The 23821-nt window shown below is 37.2% G+C and overlaps 2 protein-coding genes and 1 long non-coding RNA gene across 5 annotated transcripts in view; 1 reads left to right on the top strand and 2 right to left on the bottom strand.

Annotated features, from left to right (window-relative positions):
- ppip5k1a (diphosphoinositol pentakisphosphate kinase 1a) overlaps positions 1 to 11161 on the bottom strand; it is a 37955-nt gene extending 26794 nt beyond the window's left edge. For 2 of the 3 annotated variants that reach the window (XM_017458665.3, XM_047151693.2), the window contains exons 1-7: positions 11020 to 11161; positions 7425 to 7879; positions 5785 to 5980; positions 4275 to 4365; positions 3081 to 3166; positions 964 to 1118; positions 195 to 296 (exon numbers count right to left, since the gene is read on the bottom strand). In XM_017458665.3, the coding sequence (XP_017314154.1) occupies positions 195 to 296; positions 964 to 1118; positions 3081 to 3166; positions 4275 to 4365; positions 5785 to 5980; positions 7425 to 7574 (780 nt within the window). In that variant the 5' untranslated portion in view covers positions 7575 to 7879; positions 11020 to 11161. The remainder of the gene's footprint in view (positions 1 to 194; positions 297 to 963; positions 1119 to 3080; positions 3167 to 4274; positions 4366 to 5784; positions 5981 to 7424; positions 7880 to 11019) is intronic. The other variant, XM_017458668.3, reaches the window with a different exon arrangement.
- Positions 11162 to 11191: 30 nt separating this feature from the next.
- On the top strand, positions 11192 to 20484 carry LOC108259304 (uncharacterized). Its single transcript, XR_001810869.3, has 3 exons — positions 11192 to 11501; positions 13831 to 13965; positions 18617 to 20484. It is a non-coding gene; the product is annotated as an uncharacterized LOC108259304 (long non-coding RNA).
- mtfmt (mitochondrial methionyl-tRNA formyltransferase) lies at positions 12174 to 20420 on the bottom strand. The gene is made up of 9 exons (XM_017458669.3): positions 20101 to 20420; positions 19807 to 20007; positions 16935 to 17057; positions 16684 to 16786; positions 15812 to 15887; positions 14796 to 14887; positions 14615 to 14693; positions 14099 to 14175; positions 12174 to 13958 (listed from the first exon to the last, which is right to left on the bottom strand). The coding sequence occupies exons 1-9, from the start codon at positions 20418 to 20420 to the stop codon at positions 13770 to 13772; spliced, it is 1260 nt and encodes a 419-aa protein (XP_017314158.1). The 3' UTR covers positions 12174 to 13769.
- Positions 20485 to 23821: the final 3337 nt, after the last annotated feature.

The following is a 23821-nucleotide window of genomic DNA, read 5'->3' as shown; positions in this document are numbered from 1 at the left end:
ATTATTTTTTTTTACAGTTAAAGGGATCCATGACCTATTTTCACTTACTGCCTAAAATAATGCTAACAGTTTTTTGTTTTTTTTCGCTTTTGATGTGCTCCACCTGAGTATGACTTATTTATGAATGAATAAGTACCAAAGCATAGTTAATTTCAAAATGATGAATAGTTTTCAGTGAATATGTTGAACATTACCTTCACATCTGTGCCATCTGTAGGCATGAATTCTTCATAGATGTAGGAGCCAGTCTTTCTGACGCTGCTCTCAGGGGAATAGACACTGCTCCGGCTCCCGATCTGCAGAAGGAATATAGTTTGTAAATGTGTGTATTTGTGAGTTACATAATTAATTAATTCAGTTAGACCAAAATCTTATTCCAGGGATACTTTTCTACTCTAAATGTAACCATGATGAATAAAATGATTGTTTCTAATAACTTTAAACGTTAAGTCAATCAAATTGACTGTTGAAATGGGCCCAAACTGACACCATAATATTCATATATATTATATATATATATATATATATATATATATATATATATATATATATATATATATAAAATAACTTATATATAATAAGTTATTTTAGACACACTTTTAACCAAACAGACACCAACTGTATCTCTGAAGGACAAATATTCCTGACCAATTCATTTCTCAACCAAGATCCAACACACCAGATTAAATATAGTCTAATCTAAAAAAACTGACTATTGTGATTAGTTAGTGTTGAAAGTGATGATGTAAATCCTACTATTTGTTTAATAAAAAGCTGAATTAAACCCTGAACCTAAATTAGTTATTTTTCTGAACGCCATTCCAAACTTCTTTACAACACAACATTATGAAACATTATGTAAAGTCTGTTCTGTTTCTGAACGAGTGATGTACTCCTCCACAGAGACAAGTGCCTATTAGAAATCTATGTGGGAGTGGGGAGGGGATCGCTAGAAAGACAAACCTTCCTGAAAAGGCGTTGGCTCCCTCCACCAGCTGAGGTCGGATAGTAGATATACACATTGTGGTCTTCTGCTGAGACTGGCTTCTCTACAAAGGGTTTGGGGAAGATCTCGCCGTTCACCTCCACATGGTCCTCCCCCTCAACCAGGTTACACTCTGAAACAAACAAAACATCGAACTCATGCTCTGGACTTCTTCAATCTCAATCTTTTGATAAATTTGTATAGTCAGACATTTTGTTAAATAGCTTTTAAAAAGTCTTGCAGGCATAACAAATTACGTATGAAAGTATTTAGAAACAGAGGCTCATGTGGCAGCTAGATTTCTTATATCTAAGGGTAAGCGTCACAGATTAATTCTGCATCCAGACCAGTCTTGTGCACGCCTGTTTACTATATTGTTATATATTACAATTGTAGACTAAAATGTGTCAATAAAATGGTCATTCAAGACTAAAAGGTTTTATCTTATATCTTCTAGTTTATTTATAGTTCTGTCCAAGCATACATTTAGTACTACTAATTTAACACTACTCCTTTGATGCCATTTATATTATTGCTGTTTCTTATATCTACTACTGGATTGAAAGAAAGTTTGCTTCAAATGCAACTCAATCAGAATGAAGCTATATAGATACTTAGGCATACAGCTGTTCTTCCACATTTTATAGATAATGGACAACAGCTACTATGAAGGCTGGCATTATCATACAGGCAAACTAATAATCTGCAAATAATAGCCAAACCATCAATGATATTTCCTGTGTAGCTTTCTGGTTCAGACGGGCAGTAGATTTATGACAACGTTGTAAATTGGACACTGTGTTCCAAAACACATACCACTGCAATAATGCTAGAGTATATCCACTTAATTGCAACCTTTATTGTGAGAAGTGATGTTCAGGTGGTGTCAGATGATCTGTAGCCTAAGCTTGATAACACTCTGATCATCTGTCTATTTTGACTACACGGCTACCAAACAACATCCAGAGGTTTGGCACATAACTACCCAGATTAAGGACAATTTGACATTTGGACTCATGTTGACTTCAGTGAGACAGTTCGCATACTGTGTCATGGGGCTATGTAGATCCATGTATAAACAGACGATATTCATATACACTACCAGTCAAAAGTTTGGAGACACTTCACTGAAATGTTTCTCATGATCTAAAAAAAACCTTTTGATCTGAAGAGTGAAATATTTGGAAAAGCAGACAGTAAGTGTACAGCGTAGGCGTGAACTCCTTTAATACGGTTTTAAAAGCATCACAGGGAAATTCCTTAAGAAATCGGTTGAGAAAATGCCAAGAATACATTTCTGGAAGTTCTAGGCAAAAAGAGGCAAAACTTTGAAGATGTTAAAATACTAAATTATTTTTGATTTATTTAGGATTTTTTCCATCACAACATAATTCCCTTAGTTCCATTTGTGCTATTCTACAGTTTTGATGACTTTATTATTATTCTAAAATAATATGTTTAGATATTTTTTATTAGATTTTTTTTATCTAAAAATAAAGAATGAGTGTGTTTAAACCTTTGACTGGTAGTGCACATATTAAAGATACATAGCAGTTATGGATGTGATTTCACAGAGTATTTTGGAAACTAGACCTTATTTTGGAATTTCCCCAATGCTATTGTATTACATATGCATATCAAATGAATTGGATAAATCAGGAATTGCAGAGTTTTATGAATAAAATTAAATAATTGAGACAGCACAGCTGCCAACGGCATGTGTCTCGAGATTTATTCTTCTCCAGATGTTATTTTTAACACACATGGTTTTAACACCCCACTGCTTCTGAGAACTGGGATCTCTGCAGGAAGGTGCATTTCTAAGAGTTGGATTCAGCACATGTGGGGTTAATGAATGCCAGACAGCTACATTATTCCACAAAGTAATTTATGTGTCCCAGGTGTACCTGCTCTACATTAGTAGCTAATTATAGAGGCAAACACACACAAAAAAAACTGAGACAGAGAACAGGATGCTCCTTTGCCAAGGAGCTCTGTTATTTATTATCCCTTCCACCGTCATGAATGTTTATCAATATATTTTGATTAATCCCAGAACATCAGCAAGGCATCCAGAGGTCTCACACCAACGTACCATCAGGTTTGTCTGGGTCCCTGTTCAGCACAGCGTAGCGTGGCAGGTCGATTCCTTCCTCCTGCAGGATGCGATACACCTCCCTCCTAAAGAGACATTATACAAGACAGCTGCCACACCTTCAGTCTTCATGACGGCAGTATAAACAGACAGTAAACTAGGAGATTACAAGTGGGTTACTAAGGCCTTGCTCACAGTACAGGGAAAATCAGATGTTTATTTCTGACCACATATCTACACTGGATGCAGGTTAGTTAGCTAGCTACCAAAACCAAGATTTCACATAAGTTTAATGTTACAATTCTGACAAGCATTTTCTCCCCAATTTGGTCGCCTGTCAATTCCAACCCACAAACCAGTCCCCCCACACACCCCCATCATCATATGTCATCTACCAACCAAAGACGGTAAAGGCTATCATGTGCTTCCTCCAAGATATGTGAAGTCAGCCAGCCTGATCTTTTCAAACTGCTGCTCATGCTGCATCACAGGGCAGTGTAACACACACACACACACACCCAGAGGAAAATGCTATCTGCCCTCTTCAGTGATAGTGTCATTGTGATCGACAGGGAAGAGAGAGTATAGAATTCCTCCCACCCAGAGAGCAAGGCCAATTTTGTTCCCTTGGCTCCTAATCATGAAATGACACTTCACTGACCCAGGCCTACAGTGTCCCCTCCCATGACCTTGCCCCTTTATGATGTTTTTTTCCCCACAAGGTAGCAGATTATTTTTTTAATAAGGCTGTCACACACCGAATGGTAAAAAAAAAAAAATAAAAAAAAAAAAAGTCATTTGATTTGAAATTTTATTTGACACTGAGATTCAGACTGTAGAAAATACTAGCTGTCATTACAGCTATGACAAAAAAACAGACTTGATTAGCTTAGTATGAAATTACTACCTATAATACCTGAACTTACTAACTACAAGGTGTCCCAAATACCTCCTCCATACACACGGTAAATTAACAAGTTTTAGTAAAATGTCTTCCAAAATTTTTCAGACATTTCATACTGCTACCAAACTTATTAACAAATTCAAAAAGATTGGAAGTGTTGCGGACCGACGTGGACGTCCACGAACATCCACTGACGAAGGCACAACCGACGTGGTGCTGGCAAACACAGTCCCCTATGTATGGAGACTTTTGGGACACCCTGTATATAGAAAGAGGTGTTTCAGTCATACCTGTCCTGTATGTAGTACTGCATATTGAGGTCGTTGATCAGCAGTGGGTTACGGAGTTTGGCATAACGCACGGCCTTATCCAACGGGAAACCTGTCAGTGAATAGAAAAAGGAAGTTTTTAAAGAAATAACTTTGGCAAATAACTAAAAGGCAAATGAGACGAATGATAAACTGTGCATGAGACTGATTATGGCAAACATGGCAGTACTTTACAAAAAGGTTCACAGCAGATGAGGGTGGTAACGCGCTACATTTTATTCGTTACAGAGTAACTTTTGAAAAAAAATTTTTTACTTTTAAGAGTAGGTTGAACTGGCCATACTTATACTTGTACTTTATTACATTCGGTGGCGTTTCTCCACTACTGTTAAATGTTAATGAATATTATAAATATGTAGTTTTAATAATTAGTTTAAATCGTATAATGAGGTCGTGAGTCTCACGATACACTGCAGTGGTCTGAATGTGGACACAAGAACCGCTCACTTTTTTAGTGACCCTGGAGAGGGGGAAGAAGTGAGCGTGTCGAGGGAGGCAGGACACACACACACACACTCACACACTCACACACTCACACACTCACACACACTCACACACACTCACACACACTCACACACACTCACACACACTCACACACACTCACACACACTCACACACACACACACACACTCACACACACTCACACACTCACTCACTCACTCACTCACTCACTCACTCACTCACTCACTCACTCACTCACTCACTCACTCTCTCTCTATTCTGTTCTATTCTGTTCTGTTCTGTTCCATAGTCTGTTCTTCTGCATCTATGCAGATGCTAACAAGTTTGTGTTGTTAACATGTGAAAATTAAGAAAGTCAACCATTGGGAAAATGTTTTTTTTGGGGGGGGGCTGTGTGTGAGATTTTATGTTCAAAATGACAGGTTCTGTGTTATTGGACCCATCACAGGACTGGGAAATGCTGTGTCATGTTGAACCCAGGTTTTATATCATATAAACAGAACAGACAGACTTTCTAGGAGAGGTGTGACTTACAGTTCTCCATGTAGTCTGAGATTCAGGATTTTCCCTTCATTTTAATCAGATCCGAAGTAACTAGTAACCTGCTACTTGAGAATTCTTCTCACTGGATACTTTATTACTCTTACTCAAGTAATTATTAACATTGTTACGTTTACTTGTACTTGAGTAAAAGTTTTGCCTACTCCACCCACCTCTGGTTCACAGCTTATCTATTTTTCCACATTTATACACTCAGTCTGAAGGTTATATGAACAATAGGCGTTGGATGAGGTGTCTGGTCTGATTCATGTCTGATTCATCTTTTGAGGTTAAGCTTTATGCTGCTGCTGATGAAATAGCACCTCATGGGACTGTCAGAGGAAACATAAACTACTTTGTAACACTGGCGATACCTTATCGACACGGTATAGAATGAAATTATGAGGAAAAGTTCAAAAGGAAGGTTGAGGAAGGTCAGGCTGGTCCTACATCACACTAAAGAAGTCACCTTTGGAGTGAAAGGAGATGAGGCAGTCACAGAGGGGCCATTTCTCCACCGGCTCGTTGAGTATGACGTCCTCGGGGAAGATGACCACAGTGATGTACTCAAACTTGCACAGACGCTCCAGTATCTGAGTCATGGGCTTGGACTTGGACTTCTTCATCATACAGCAGATCCCCACCACAATCTGACGCTCTGGAGGCTGGAAAGAGCAAAACAGTGACAAGCAGTAATAAGGGGTGAGCACACAAACCTCAGCATTATACTACAAGCCATAAATAGTTATTATCATGTTGCATAATTCCTGAAACTGCCAGGGATGCTGACACTGCCAGCTTTTCAACTGTGCAGTCATTTAAAACATAGGTCTAAAGAGAGGATACATTAAGCTGAGTAGAAACACTAATACTTACAGCATCCAATAACATGTAAGAAATGCTGTTATATGAAATAAAGTGTGATGTTTTATTCCACTTACACAGCAATTAACCAAGAACCTATTTATTTATCAAAGAATGGCATGTAATACTAATGAATTTATAGTTACATTTAATGTTTTGGAACAAGTTAGCTCTGGTTATAACTTATCATATAAACTTAGAAACTGTTGTTTCTTCACCAGTAGAGGTCGACCACTGATCGGTTTTGGTGATTAATCGGCACCGATAGCCGATTGCTGGAACTAACGGTTATCTGAAAAAATCCACACTAATAGTTTTTCCCGATTGCAGTCATTGCAGGAGCGGCTGAGAAGGGTCCGCTGTCGTTATACAGTATGACACCGGCCTCTAGAGGCAAAATGAAAACAAAGTTTGTTGTGTTATTTTAAGTGTTTTTTTTTTTGGTTCATTTTGGATGTCTCCATTTTTATTTGTAGTCTTACTTTTTGATTCAGTTTGGATGCATATCTTTTATTTACTTTAATATTTATTAATAGTTTGTATATATTAATATTTATTTAATTTGAAAAAGCACAGTACATCATGTACATCAGTAGAGTCAGTACTGTTTATTTTTGTAATAAAGTTCAGCAATATTTTACATTGAGTAAAATAACTGTTTTCATTCATGTATCAATTTTTTTCAAACTATCCAATGAGTAATCGGTTTTTGGCAGGTACAGCCCAACTTAGTTATTGGTATCATTAAAATCCACTCTCAGTCATCACTCATCAAAGTAAACCCCCCCCCCCCCCCCCCCCCCCGAAGTTAATAAGACAAAAAAATTGCAGCCTGACAAGTAACCAAGAAACCGGAAAATCCAAAGTCCTCGGTCTTGAAGACTTTCGCAATGGTGTACAATTTACCAACTATTACAAAGCACTGACACTGGAGACTCCTTCGACTGGATGAACGAAGCAGCTTCAGAGTGTGCGTTTTATACTTTGACCCACATCATTCTTATTAGGTCATTAAGATAATCATTAGATAATGCATTACTCAAACCTAACTGTGCTGTAATATATGTGTGAAAGGCTTCTTCTAATAGTTTCATTACCAAGTTATTGACAGATTGTTTCCCTCCCATCTACAGTACAATGTCACAACCAGTTGTCACATTGTTGTTCATTTATAAAGAAAGTGCAAAGACAGTGCGACCATCACAATCAGAAGAATGAGCAATAAACCAAGCGCTCAATTCTCACCGAGTCTGCCTCCAGGTCATCCTCGTACAGATCCATGTCTGTCCTCATGCTGCCGTAGCCGTCCAGGCCCTCGCGCTCATCCTCGTCGCAGCCCACGAAGAATTTGGGAGCGCCACGCTGGCTCTCGCCCGGGCTGCTGGGCTCTGACATCACAGTCCACAGCGGCAACTATCAGAGTCCCGCCGCGCCATCGCACGCCAACACTCAGCGTGTGCCGCCGCTGGGGCGCTGTGTGGACACGGGCCACGGGCAAGGCTTTGCCCAACCTGGAGTCTGTGAGTTTGGCTGAGAAATGAGCACTTGTGGATGCAGGTGAAGAATCTGAGCCAGGCAAACTGGATGATTTGCACTGGATTTTTCACACGTTTTCCTTGAGCAAGCTTCACAACGAATCATACCAGTGCTCCCAAGCACAAAGCAGCCTTGTTTTAGAGAGAACAGCAATAATTTATTAGCTGTGAAAAAGAATCAAACAGAGTTAGAGATTATGAGAAAACTCATATGACAACAGTGTACACTTGTATGGATCAGTTCACCTTAAGCCTGACAGCAGGTGGTCCAGCAGATTGTTACTAGGAGAATTTTAATCATCTGTCATAATGATAATTATTTCAGTCTTATCACTGTTGCATCAGCAAACATTACAATACTGCAATACACAAAATAAAACCAAAACTTTCCAGCTTAGGCTATGCCACAACAACACATTATGCTCCATAATACTTTGCGATATAATAGTTTGCTTTGGAACTTTTTGATACTGTTTTTAACAATGCAAATATAATTTTCTAATATGATATTACATCTCAAGTTCCCAAAACAGCCTGTGATGAATTCAAAACCAATGCAAAACATGTGCTTGAATATGCCACTTTTCATTATGACAAATATTTTTAAATGATCTTCTACTCAAGTTTTATTGTCATGTGCATAAAGAGTACTGTAATTATCTACAGTCACAGGGAAAAGAAAGTACACCCTCCTTCAATTCTGTTTTTATTAATCAGAGCTCAAATAAGAACTGTGTGGTCTTCACCAACATCTATAATCAAACAAATTACCTTAGGTAACAACAACAATAATAATAAAAAATAACTTCTTTTTTTTTTTTTTAATGCACACACACACACACACACACACACACACACACACACACACACACCTCAACATGAAGTCATTTTTTCCTGAAAAAAAAAGTAAATTCAAACATTCAGAAACCAGGTGGGAAAAAATACATTGTTTCAGAACATTGTTTCAGTTCATTGATGCTTGAGGGCATTCATTTATGCACAACTCTCTTAAGATCTCACCACAACATCTCAATGGGGCTGAGGTCTGGACTTCGACTTGGCCATTCCAACCACCTTGATTTCTTAGGGTGTACTTCCTCTTTCCATTACTGTACATACAACAGAGTTCTCGTGCTACAGTTGCACACTACTACCAAGACAGTGCAAAAATGATAAATGTACTCTACAATAGTAAAAACAATAATAATAAACTGTAAGCATTGTAAACTTTGCACACAGTCAAAAAGTAACACATACCAGGACAAGGACATTGAACATAATCACATGTATTCCAACACAACATATGGAAATATGACAGTATGAAAGTATGAAATATCAGAAATGACTGGTGATAGAGTGGTGAAAGAGAGATGTTATGTTGTAGATATTTTTCATATTATTGAGTCAACACTGACGCATATAGCGCAGATGCAATGTTTTTCAGGTTGCAGCAAAAAATGTTAATGTCTATCATCACATATCTTACTCTACGTGATAAAATTCTGCAAACAAATATCAAATACAACCCCCAAATCCAAGTCTATGTGTTCAGTAAACTAACTGTTTTATACTGAACTAACTGTTTCATACTTAAAGTAATCACTAATCTTAGCTAAGGTTCACTGGCTAAGGTTAGATACATGTGTGTGTTTGTTGACTAATTATTTGACTAATCACAATTACTTACTGTTGATTCCACATACTGTATATGAGTATAAATAATATAACTATGCTTATATTTAGCAAAAAATATATACCGTATATACCTTATGTATAGAAAGCAGTTGAGTCAGTGATTTGCATTTGCAATATAATGTACAAGGAAGGAAATGAGATTTAAAATATTAACGTGATAAAGTGCGCTAAAACTATTTTGTTCCTAAACAGGCTGGATAACAAAAACATACGGTTGGCTCTAATACGAAACGTGTAAATATGTTTGGGATTCTGGTCCGCATTTTAATTGAGGTAAAGCTGATACCATACATAACAAGATTAGCCTTCACTCACACAGAGTATGGACTGGAAATCCTGTCGAGAGAGAGAGACAGAGAGAGAGAGAGAGAGAGAGAGAGAGAGAGAGAGAGAGAGAGAGAGAGAGAGAGAGAGAAAGAGAGAGAGCGAGAGAGACAGACAGAGAGGGAGGGAGGAGAGAGAGACAGACAGAGACAGAGAGAGAAAGAAGGAGAGAGACTACGCTACACTTCATCCCCTGGAGGACAAAGAGGATGTAATGTACCTTCACATAAGGTGTGTAATTGGACCTCCAGGACACCTGTATTACCTTTGGATTCACACTTGCATTGTTTTTACTTCAGAAAACAAAAATGTACTATTAATACATTGACATCTGACCCTTCCAAACAAGTAGCATTTGGATTAATTGATTTTATATATATATTATATAATATAATATAATATCTCTCTCTCTCTCTCTCTCTCTCTCTCTCTCTCTCTCTATATATATATATATATATATATATATATATATATATACATACACACACACACACACATATACACATACACTAAATAAGCCAGATTAATTAACCCCAGCATTAACCAAGACTTAACAAATCAATGAGAAAAATGAAAAACATTTAAGCAACAAGTGGGATTTTAATTTGTGCTAATTTATCTGAACTTATTTTTAGTCATGGATTGAATAAACATGAAGGTATATTTCACTAACATTTAAAAACAAACACCAATTAATAGGCTACAAGTGTTGAATTATTTTGTAAGACCTTAATGTACAGCCTTAACATTTTTATTATTTTATTACTCCTGCACACCTTTGCACTCAACACGAGATGAGTGTTTCTCCTTGGGAATGTAACAGACAGGATATTCCACATAATCCACAGGTGGTTTATTTACTGACTCTTTCACTCATAAATTATTTATATTATACTGTATATAACAGGACTAAAGGGTACAGTGTCGGTTTTTTCTTCTCTACAACTCACTAATGGTCACTATGCAAGTATATACATTTCAAGGGTCTTTATGAAACATGATGCGCCATTTAAACCTTACATTGTCACAGTAACTAAACAGAGAATATAAATGAACTAAATTATCCACTGCACGCAGATTCGGGGCGACATTATCTTCTGTTAATCGACGGCGCGGTTTATTTTCGGGCAGAACGTTACTTAGGAAGCTAACAGCTATAAGGCTAATTCTGTTAGCTTTCTTTCTACAAAATCCTGATCAGACTCGACCGCTTCCAGGAACTCCATATCGATGTGGTGGAGCAATGCGGTAATTATTTGTTTGAAAGTGGACTGATTGCTACTTACAGTCTTCAGAGCGGGTTTAATCTTCTCTTAGCGGTTCGTCGTTAGGTTTGACAGGTTGCGAGTGAAACCAAACTAGTCAGTGTTGTAAAAATAAACAAACGCTTCAGCCAATAGAGAGTCGAGCTGGGCAGCGCGTCATCACTGAACTAAACTGTTAGCTTGAAGACTGTTTGCTTTCCTGGACTCTGAAGATTAGCTTTTGGGTGTCAGAATATACGTTTTCCGGAATTTTAGAGATGTCGTAGTGTCTTGGCTTGTTTGTTTATTTGTTTTGTAGTTCACTTTAGTAAATAACATATCCACCAAGGCAACACGGGAGTTGCCTGAACGAATCAGAGCCTGGTATCGCATCCGGGTATTGTGTGTGTATTTTTATCAATTGATTCGTATCCTAGATAAAAACCAGAGCTCGAAGCTATTTTGGTTTTTATATGGTTTTTAATCGTGTACAAGCAGGAATGATATCAAGTCTCATCCTGGCTGTAAGTAACAGTTTTCTGGCTGCTTGTTGTTTCGGAAAAACAACATAACGCAAAATGAAGATACAACTTGTAATACAACCCATAAATGGCTACTAATGCCTTTAACATGATGTGCTAGAACTAAATGTACTTTTGTAATGTAAGTAATATACATACATATGAAGCCGTTCGTACACTTTTTGCAAACTCGCTAAAGCATGTGTGCACTTGTGAAATGTAAGGTGATTTGACCACTGCAACAAATACTTCTTCAAAGCTAAATCCTTAAAGTTCTCATTTTAAAAAGTATACTCTTTTAAAAATAACTAATGATTTGAATGATATCAAAGTCACAGAAATAGCATTCACATATTTATGAGAAGACCCAAATTATTTTACTTTTTAAATCTGTTTTGTTGTTGTTGTTGTTGTTGTTGTTGTGGGAAGGGGGTGGATATAAGGCAATTATTGTGCCCAAAAATGTTAATGTTCCCGTAAACTGATGAAGTGTTGACTTTTATTGTGTGGCCTATATGATATGACAAAGATGCAATAATGGGGCACTTAGCTATTTGAATAAGAGGTCAATTATATATATATATATATATATATACACACACACACACACACACACCAGGTGCAAAATAAATACATTGGTCTATCAATCAGATTACCATTTGCAGGGCAGAGACAAAGAAACAAACAATGCTATTTAGTGTAGAAAACAACACTGACAGTATGAAATGGATCATTTAGATATATATGCTTGCATTTCAGTGTCGTCCAAAAAATAACCACAACACAATAAGTACACTTTATATATTATATTAGCAGTGAGCGCTTTATTTCGGGTATGTCACTTATGGACTCACTAAAATGGTGGGTGCTGGACTTCTTCTTCTTCTTCTTCTTCTTCTTCGGTAAGACAGTTTTGTACTTGAGCGCCATCAAGTCGCATTTTTATGTCATTTCAGCGGCTCCAGGCACGTCAACAAAAGCGCGAATCTCATTCAAGAAGTTTTTCACCAACAGCAGGAAAGCTCAGTATCAGAGGATTTTACTGATTCAGTTTCAACCCCTTTACTGGTTTAAAATAAATAAATAAACGGCGTATATCCATTTCTCCTCACACTGACTGTGAGCTAGCGTTTGGCAGAATTGAGACCGTCAGAAAATAGGACATGAGTGTTTCCACGTATTTTCCTGTAAACCCTGAGTGCTTCTCATTTCTTATTTGTGCATCCTCATTTCTTTTCCTTGCATCTTAGCTTCACCCCCTGAGCCTGGCCACACACTTGAAGATTTTAAAGCCGGGTTCACACGGTACGATTTTTGGCCACGATTTGGTCGTCTGAGAAAAATTTTGAGAATCCTAAAAGATTCCTATAATCCTAGGCCAAAATCTGTAATCTGTTATCTATAGATAGATAGATATAAATTTTTTTGCTTTTGTACTTTATTAAAAATTACTTTTCATAACTCTTTTTATAAAACTATAATGAACAGGTATGGAACATGAAAGCAAGCCATTTGGAAAGTTGCTAAGGTTTGTCCAAAATGTCACCAGATTTGTCGTTAGGTGCTTTTTTTTTCTCTCCCTCTCTTCTTAAAAAGTTGCTAAAGAGGTCTGAAAAGTCACTAGGTTGGCACCACTGATCTGAGATAACTACATGAATGTGCAGGTGTTCTTAATAAAGTCAATGGTGAGTATCACTGGCCCTTTAATCCCAGTGAAGGGGAAATTGCTATACTACAGCACTCAGTCATTCTAAACACTTGTCTGCTTCCAACTTTGTAGCAACAGTTTGGGGAAGAACTATATCTGGGTCTGATGGTCAGACCAGATGTCCACATACATTTGGCCATATAGTGTAATTCCCCCCTTCACCTTCATCTTGAATACCAAAGGAAAAGGCTGCATAGATTATACACTTCTACAATTTACAGGTTTATATTTCAGTACTGTGAATGTATTTAATTTCTTACTTTCTAGAACTTAATTCACAAGTCAGCTGTGAATAAGAAATCTTTGGGCCAGCATCATCATGCTACTGCTCAAACTTTGAGCTACAATCACACATCAGTTCAAAGCAAATACTTCATTAAAATAAACTCATTCATCAGTATATATATACACACACACACACACACACACACGGTTTTTACAATAATACAGTGCAGCAAACATGTCATACAACTCTGTCTCACTGTCTTAAAACAGACAATTATTTAAGCACTGTAATTAAGAAATTACAGAATTTCTCATGTGTGTTTACAGTGTTACAGGCTTTAACCAATGGTCTGATTCCAGAGCATTGATTTGGGATTCTGTCCCGTTTTCTCTCTGTAGCTCTGAAACTGGCAGCTGTTCTGGGACTGTGATTTTTTCAGGACACTCTGGTGAAGATACCCATTGAAGAAATCTGCTGCTGATAATCTTTTCTTTAACATTACTGTTTTGAATCCAACCCAACCATCCTGAAAGGTGAACATAAGATATTTGTTTTAATTTGTACAGTATCCAAATGTACAGTACATCTGTGTAAATGAACAAACAATACAATTATGTCAAATATTTCTAGATGGTCCAAACACTTTAATGTACAAATGTGCTTTACCTTACAGCAGACTGACAGTGTGTTTGAATCTTTTTGATAATGGATGGACCCAGGGACTGCAGCAAAACTTGAAATTTCTGCAAAAAGGAGATTAAAAAAATGCTCTCACAATCCCCCTTTTACAAAATTATATTTTAAAATTATAATTCCTGGTCTTCTGGCAGTTTCACAAAGGTCTACATTTTTTTTTTCTTAAAATACTTTTACTTCAATTAAATGTTAGGATTCTTTCATATATTCAGAGTGAGATTAAGCTAATTAAGCACAAAGCCATTTTTCGCCCATCTCTAGCAAGGGTGCCAATAATTCTGGAGCAGACTGACATGCAATAAAAGAGAGAGAAGCAGAGCCTTATTAGATAGTCATTAGATATTTTTTCTAAATAATAGACTATATTTTTTTCCTTTTTTCCCCATCCATGCTGTGTGGAATTGGTGTTGCTTTTGAGACTTGCACAGATTCAAAATAAGTCAATCCTTACAACCTAGCATCTGGTCAAATACCAACACAACTTACCTGTGAATGGCACGTTGCATTTTCCAACAAAGTCTAGAAGTTTGATGGCACGGCCCCTCCAGATTGTTCTCAAATGAACCTGAGCATGGAGAAATCGACTGACTTACAACTGACCCACAATTATTACGACAAATACAGTTGTACTGATCCAAACAGCTGCTTTATAAATCCCGAGTCTTACCCGAGATCCTATAGCACGATACAGTCGATCTATCTGATCACACGTCTGCTCTTCCCACACGAGCCAACTCAAACAAGAGTTGATTTTAGGAGCTGAAAATAAAGTACACATCAGTCATTTTCTTATTCAATGAGAGATTAAATGCTTGAGTAATGGTTTGATTAAAGATCAAAAGAAAACCATACAGTCCCCTCTGAAACTATTGGAAAGGCAAGGATAATTCAATTATTACTGCTGTAGCCTGAAGACATTTGGGTTTGAGATCAAAAGATGGATACGAGACGAGAGTTTAGGATTTAAGCTTTCATTTACTCACATCTAGAAATGTTAAACAACATAAAACATAGAACCTTTTGTATCAGACCACCCAATTTTTAGAAAGCAAGCCCAAACCATGATACTACCATGTTTCAGAGATGAGCTTGTATGTTTTGGACCAGAAAATGAACCTTTCTTTTGCCTCACTTGCTCAATACACCAGTGATTTCTTTCTTTTTCAGGACATAAACAAATTATTGTATTGACTATATACAATGCTTGTGCAATGGCTCTCCAGAAATTTTCCCTCTTTTCTCAGCTTCAAAATGGCTTGCTTTTCTCCCATAGACAGCTCTCTAGTCTTATCCTTTTTAACAACAAATGCAGTCTTCACAGGCAAAACCTAGGGCTCAAACCAAGAGTAGATATTCAGAGCTATTAATTGTTTAAACAATCAATCGAACAGGACACACCGGGTAACAAAAAACACCTGTCAGGCGTATGTTCCAATATTTTCGCTTACCCACAAATTGTGTGGTCTGATGCAAAAATATGTTCTGTTCTATGTCATTTAACACAAGTACATATAAATATCTGGAAATAAAACTTGACATTCTAAACTTTCTTCTCATATCCATCTTTTGATCTCAAACCCAAATATCTTCAGCCTGCAGCAAAAACAAATTAATTATCCTTGCTGTTACAACAGTTTCTGAGGGGACTGTAAGTGCTGGGATTATAAAGATTCATCCTCTTACCAAATGTTGCCCCCTCTCTGGCCTGCTCTGTCCTATTTGCTATTCGTTCTGGAAGGTTTCTTAATGTGTCTATTAACTGTGAAGACAAAACGTATACATCAGCATAATGTAAAATATTTACATTATGTTAAATTTCACCCTAATTTAGTGGAGGTTTCTGACATCAAATGACAGCTACCACTGGGGAGGGTGAGAGCTAACACATACTTCCTCCCAGACACCTGAAGCCACCTAAACTCAGGCTGGGTCACAAGGAAATGAGTGAAACACACTCGGAGGAAAGCGTTATTTACATTTATGGAATTTGGCAGATGCAACTCATTTATCCAGAGCGACTCATTTATCTCATTTATAGCAGTAGTGGCACTTGGCAGTGCTGGAATTTGAACTCACGACCTTCCGATCAGTAGTCCAACGTATTAACCACTAAGACACCCATGATTGGCTAGTGTTGCTGTCACTGCAGGGGTGAGGGAGTATGACATCCCTCCCACCAAGAGAGCACAGCCAATTTATCTCTCCTGATTCCCAACTTACGGATATAGCTGTGGCATCACCAGGATCTGAACTCACGATCTCTGGACGATAAAGGCAAATGCTTTTCTGCTGGCACTCAGGAGAGCCCCCTGATCTATAAATGATTTCTCTTTACATTTTTACAAATCATCTACAAAACATTTAATTGCAAGCAGGTTTAAATGAAACGTGGGCGTATACTGCAAATCAACAATGCAAAGCATAAAGCAAAATCTACAAGTTTTTCTGCGAGCCTGTCAGTCTCCAGACCTGATTTAAAGAAGGCAGTATGTGACCTCTAACCAGAAAAATAGGCTGAATTAAAGTCATATATTTGTCAGCAATCCAGTATTTACCAGCTGGGCTCCCAGAGCAGCCAGCGAGCCTCCGAGCTCATCAGCCGTGCTCTTTTCAGGGACCTCATAAAGCACCTGATTGAGTATCGGACCAACATCAAACCTGCAACAATGCCAAAACTAATTAATTCATTATTAATGAGCATCACATAAAGAAGTTACTTTTTAGTCAGAGTCTGTAGACAGAAACACTGCTGTGTACTATGAAGTGTATTATGGTCCTTATTCATCTTTAATGCTTATTCACATACTTCTTCGGCCTAATCTGCATGATGGTGACTCCAGTGAGTTTGTCTCCATGTAGAATTGTGTGAAAAACAGGTGCAGGTCCACGCCACCGAGGCAGGAGGCTAGGGTGCACGTTGAGGATCCCACTAAAATTCAAACAAAGGGTGAAAGTGGTAGACACCACAGACAGAAAATCATTATGGATGATTTATATATAGTTATGATATATATATTACACACACATATACACACACACACACACACTATATATATATATATATATATATATATATATATATATATATATATATATATATATATATATATATATATATATACATAGTGTATGTATGTATGTATATATATATATATATATATATATATATATATATATATATATATATATATATATATATATACATATATATATATATATATATATACACACATATATACATATACACATATATACATATATACACACATACACACACATATACACACAGTATATATTTATTTATTTTTTATTGGTATGCCACAGTGCTGTTTAATTGAAGGTGTTGATTAATTTTCTGTAACAGCTCAGACAATAACACCAGCTCTTATTCAAATCACAGGTTTATATTAGTGCACTCATTCTAATACATGATTGTTTCTATAGTAACATCTTACACTGGTACTTGTATATATCTAAATCTAATAATATATATATTTTTAAAAGTGTGTTATTTAAAGAAAAATGTATTGTTCTTGATATGCTGAAGGTTTCTGTAAGCAGACATTTATGGAAGGAGTCTCCAGTGTCAGGGCTTTGTAACAGTCAGTATGTTTCAGTATGAACTGAAAACATACTGAAACATACTTAAAGTATTAACTTCAAGATTGGTGAAGGAACAACCGATATAAGTGATAATGAGAACTAATTTGGATGTCTCATGTATGTTCCACAACATTAAATGGAATTATAAACTTTTAAAAAGCATGACGTGTTGTTCGCTAATAAATGAAAAACTGCAAATCACTGTGGTGTAAAGAGGACTTTAGCAACTTTGCAGTGGTAATAGCTCATACCACACCAGTGTTGATTATTTTCCTGCAAAAGCACAGTAGAACACTGTTAGTACACTCCAATGCCTACATGAGTCTCAGAGGAAGCATGTACTAGCCCTCACCCTAACTGTTGGTAACTACTGGTCGTTTGGATTGGATTTGACATGTTTACTGCATGTGATGCTGACTGACATGTCACAGCTCTTGCATGCGAACACAAGACACATCATGTCTTAAAGCTAGCCACTATAAAGCCACTGATGTTCCACATAACTAAACAACAGAAGCTCACAGAGCACTGGTGCACATTATAAATATAAACACACACACACACACACACACACACACACACACACACACACACATCTAAAAAAAATAAAAAAAATTGAACATCGTCAAAAATTTAATTTTTGGCCATAATTTAATTCAAAAAGTGGAACTTTCATATTTTCTAGATTCATTACACACACAGTGAAATATTTCAAGCCTTTTGTGTTTTAATCTTGATGATTATGGCTTACAGCTCATGGAAATCAAAAATCCAGTATCTCAAAATATTAGAATAAAGAATTTATAATGCAGAAAATGTCGACATTCTGAAAAGTGTGTTAATTTATGCACTCAGTACTTGGTCAGAGTTTTAATCCTTTTGCAGGAATTACTGCATCAATGTGGCGTGACATGGAGGCGATCAGCCTGTGGCACTGCTGAGGTGTTCTGGAAGCCCAGGTTGCTTTGATAGCGGCCTTCAGCTCATCTGTATTGTTGGGTCTGGTGTCTCTCATAGATTCTCTGTGGGGTTCAGGACAGGTGAGTTGGCTGGCCAATTAAACACAGTAATACCATGGTCAGCAAACCAGTTACTAGTAGTTTTGGCACTGTGGGCAAGTGCCAAGTCCTGCTGGAAAAGGAAATCAGCATCTCCATAAAGCTCATCAGCAGATGGAAGCATGAAGTGCTCTAAAATCTCCTGGTACACGCTGTATTGACTCTCGACTTGAGAAAACACAGCGGGCCAACACCAGCAGATGACATGGCACCCCAAATCATCACTGACTGTGGGACTTCACACTGGACTTGATTTCCAAATGAAATGCAAAATTTACTTTCATCTTCCCCATGATTGTGGTTGTGTGTTCTGAACCAGACAGAGATATAGAATATATCAAAGTTCCACTTTTTGAATTAAATTACAGGGGGAAAAAACCCCAAACTTTTCCACGATATTCTAATTTTTGAGATGCACCTGCATACACACAGTCATGTGGAAGAAAAAAAAAAAGAACACCCCATGGAAATTGTTGGCTTTTTTGACACATGTCTCTGTATGTGTAATTCTATCATTATTTGATTTTTTTTTTTTTTTACTTTAACTGTACTAGTACTACTCTTGCACTTATTTTTGAAGTGGATTTTGAGTAATTTGAGTGACTAAGTAATTGAGAAAATCTGAAAATGCTGGTGTGTAATAATCACACTTTACACACAATCAATCAATCAATCAATAAATAAATAAATGGGCCAAGCACAAAACGGCAAAAGTTACCAAGCAAATAGTGGCACGGGAGATCTCAGGAGTGCATTTGTTTAATTCTTACTCATTTTCTGACCAATGATTTGTTGTTCAGACCATTAAAAAGCTCAATCTTTTTGCCATTTTGGGCTTGGCCCTTTTGTATTTTTTTTTTTTTGGCTCAGGAGTGTACAGTAGATCAAACATGATTATTGACACTTTTAAAAGCACAGATGACAGAATGATTGTTTCTATAAATGCATGAAAAGCAGATATTTTCAACTCAACTCAAATATATTGTGCACAAACCAAACCAGGACAAATTGCCTTACTATGGGAATGTGTTGATAAGGCTCTCCTGAAGCAGGCAGCCGAATGAGACCACCACCCCGACATCAAACTGCCCACTGGACTCCACCCTGGGCCACTCATGAACCCGGAGCTCGTGCTGCTCTGCGAACTTCCGGACAGGGACATTATTGGACAAAGTGACAACCTCGAGCGAGTCCAGCACAGAATCAGCTCCGTCTCCTCTGCAACAGGACACGGACACACACACTTTAACACTGCAAACGCATTCTTTCGAAGAGGAAGCAAGTCTTGATTAAAGACATGGACATTCTCACCGAGCTGCATGAAGCCGTTTCAGAGACTCTACTGCGAAATCGTCACTTCCGAAGAACAATATTCTCCACGGAGGATTTGAGACACAGCGGGTCTGTATGATACAGGACACGACTGAAGTCTTCCTGTGCTGTCTCTGACTTTGACCAGCACATGATGCAAACTTCCCTTTAACGCATCGCCGACAAAATCCGCGGATAAAATAAGGAGCATTGTGGATTACTTTCACACCGACTTGATTCCACATCCTTAAATGATATAAATATATACGCACACACAGCTGTGTGAATTTTATCTGAAGCCGGTGATGACCTACTAGCATTCAATAGCTAGAGGCTCGGTGGTTGTTTTTTTTTAACATTAACAAATAAATCCGTTTAAACATTTTCAGGGTGTAATATTTCCGTCTTCATTTCACAGCACATTGTGTATCCAGATAACAGCCGCATCTGCGAAGTCACAAAGTTATAATATATCAACATACTAACTTTGCACATCTTAGATAGCATGTGTGCGCTGCCATCTTTGTTTAACGTCACTTCCGGCGATGGGCTGGGCAGTGACTGTCTCTCAAATCGATCTTATTTTAATATGTAGCAAAGTAACCGGGGGTTTTCAGTCGTGCACTCCCAGTGGACTGTGGTGGTACTGCATTATTGATTTATTGTTGTTGTTATAACAATAATCATAATTAACCGCATTAAATGAGATGTAGTAAGAAAATGTGAAGTAAAAAATACATTTTTAGATTTATAAACAAATCATTTTTAACAACACTAACTAATAAAATTTATGATTTATATTCACATGTAAAGTAAAAAGCATACACAGAGATGGATGTCTCCAGAGAATAACCTGTCTCTAGTCACAGATTTGTTTTTCTTCCATAATCAGTGTGAGATTGTTGTGAATCCATAACATTTGTAGACCTACTTCTCTGATTATCAGTTATTGTGTTCATAGGTGTGACCATGGCCAGACTTATATACAGGCTAACCTGGACTGGGCTTCAACAAAACCTATGAGTAAACACACTGTGTGGTCAAAAGTATGTGGACACCTGACTATCACACCCATATGTGCTTGTTGGACTTCCTATTCCAGATGTATTCCCCCTTTACTCTTATAATACATCTCAACAACTGCACAGTCCTGTAGGTTCATTCTGTACATCATCAAGAAAATCAGACCCTACCTCACCAAACAGGCTACACAACTACTAGTCCAGGCTCTTGTTATCTCAAAACTGGACTACTGCAACTCACTACTCTCGGGCCTCCCAGCAGCTCCATCAAACTTCAAATGATTCAGAATGCAGCAGCACACCTCGTCTTCAACCAGCCCAAGAGAACCCATGTCACACCCCTCTTCATCTCCCCCCACTGGCTTCCTATATCCGCCCACATCAAATTCAAGGCCTTGATGCTCACCTACAAGACCTTGACTGGAACAGCACCCTCCTACCTCAACTCTCTCCTGAAGGCTCACGTTCCCTCATGCAATCTGCAATCAATTAACGACCGACGCTTAGTAGTACCTACTCAGCGTGGCTCAAGGTCCCTTTCAAGAACCTTCACACTAACTGTCCCTCAGTGGTGGAATGAACTTCCAACCTCAATCCGGACCACAGAATCTCTCACCATCTTCAAGAAACAGCTAAAGACCCACCTTTCCCATGAATACATAACCAACCCATTAAAAAAAAAATTTTTTTTAAAAGGAAAAGAAGAAAAAAATGTACTCTAGCACTTACACCTTTACTCTGTGCACTTTGCTTCTTCTGGAACTCAGTTAATGGATCTTGTATGGTAGCACTACTTTTATTGTTCTCTGCTTAATACCGCTTTGCTTGTATTTTCTCATTTGTAAGTCGCTTTGGATAAAAGCGTCTGTTAAATGAATAAATGTAAATGTAAATAATAAACTCCATTCTTCTGGGTAGGCTTTCCACTAGATTTTGGAGCATGACTGTGGGGATTTGTGCTCACTCAGCCACAAGAGCACTAGTGAGCTTGGCACTGATGTTTCGGCCCACTTGACATTAGAGTGTCATGTAGCCTGACATGGAAAATTATTTTAATACCGCTGCACTAAGATATTTAACATCATGTAATGGACTTTTAAATAATTGTAATTACAGGTGGATTTCAAATCAGAAAGTATGTTAATTTATGCTCTCAGTACCTTTTGCACGAATTACTGCATCAATGCCCCCATAAATTCATGCTTTTTCATATATTTTATAACTGCCTGAACATATTTATTATCAAAAATGAGTAGACAAATGAGTTTGAAATGGAGCCATATTTATAAAATTCTACAGTGGTGTCCCATGCTCCATTTCACTGCTGCTTCTTTAAATCAACGATAGTGCACTTCCAAAGGATACCACAAGATGGCGGGCTTTACCCGAACATGCTGTCTCGCGCATGCTAAACATCACCGCTAGAGGGCAATACTGCAACAGAAATCAGAACAAAAATACTCTTCTAAATTGCGAGCTGAAATATCAGAGAATTATGATAAGCAAAAGGGAATAACGTATTTAGTTAGAGAGAGCACATGATCTGGTTGAGTCCCTAATAATTCACTTTCCAGTGTTTTCACAAAACCAAGTTGGTTTTAGCCAAGATGACAGAAATGAGAAAATTTAGAAGGAGAAAGGGAGGGGGGAGGGGGGGGACAGCAAAGAAAAGAAGAAATAGCTCAAAAACAAAGCAATTAAACCCCTGAGATTTGTTTTTCTGAATTATTTACACAACATGTTGAAGTAGTAGAACCAGTTAACCCTTTCGCATATAAATTACCTATACGCACACCCAGATTCTTTTATATATTCTTTTTATTTACTTAAAATTGTGGGATATATGAATTTTGATTGTCAAAATATTACTTATATTAAAAATGGAAATGGATTGCCCATGAATAAAAAAGGATAAAAACAGTATGCCTGAAATTTTTTTTCTAAAAAATATCATTTTTAGAAATGAAAGTCATTTTAGGTCTGAAATATGTAATATTGAAGACAAAAAAATAATATTAAGAAAATATCATTTTCGAACATGGAAAGTTTACACAGTTTAGGACTGTTGCATGGAAGTTTTTTTTTTTGTTTGTTTTTTTTTAAAACCATCTTTCCAAAAACACTAAAAAATCCTTTTTTTTTTGTTATTTATTATAGAAAGTGAGAAATCATTTACATTAAGGCTCTGATGTGATTTGGACATAAGATAATGTTTAACTAAAATGTTCATTTAAAAAAAAAAAAAAAAAAAAAGGGAGGGGGGCCTTACACCGAATTCCCATAAGTGTGGACACTTTGCACAAAAGGTTGTTTTGCAATTAAAGTTGAATTTAATTAGATTTGTTCCATCCTCTATCCCAGGGTTCATCAACACCGATGCTAAGCTCAGCAGATTTATTTTCCTGCTCACACACTAAACCTGGTACTCAACTACGCTTGATATACCCTAATAAAGCGTGAAGTCCAAAACGACCTTACTACAAATAGAAAGAGGGACCAATTGGAGATCCGCATTTCATTGGCCGTCATAATATATTCGGAAATACACACGTTCTGGCTAAGATATGCAAACCCTGTATGTGGATGCATTCTAACACGTTGACTTTGCATGTACAGTCAAATCAGTGTTGTGTTCAAGGGCTTTAAAAGGTGCAGTTTATAATGTTTATTACAAATTTAGCAAACAATTTAATCACAAT

The sequence above is a fragment of the Ictalurus punctatus genome, chromosome 27, assembly GCF_001660625.3.
Source record: "Ictalurus punctatus breed USDA103 chromosome 27, Coco_2.0, whole genome shotgun sequence".
In the NCBI taxonomy this organism is placed as follows: Eukaryota; Metazoa; Chordata; class Actinopteri; order Siluriformes; family Ictaluridae; genus Ictalurus; species Ictalurus punctatus.
The sequence above is the reverse complement of the archived record's forward strand: the minus strand, read 5'-3'. Positions and strand labels throughout refer to the sequence as shown.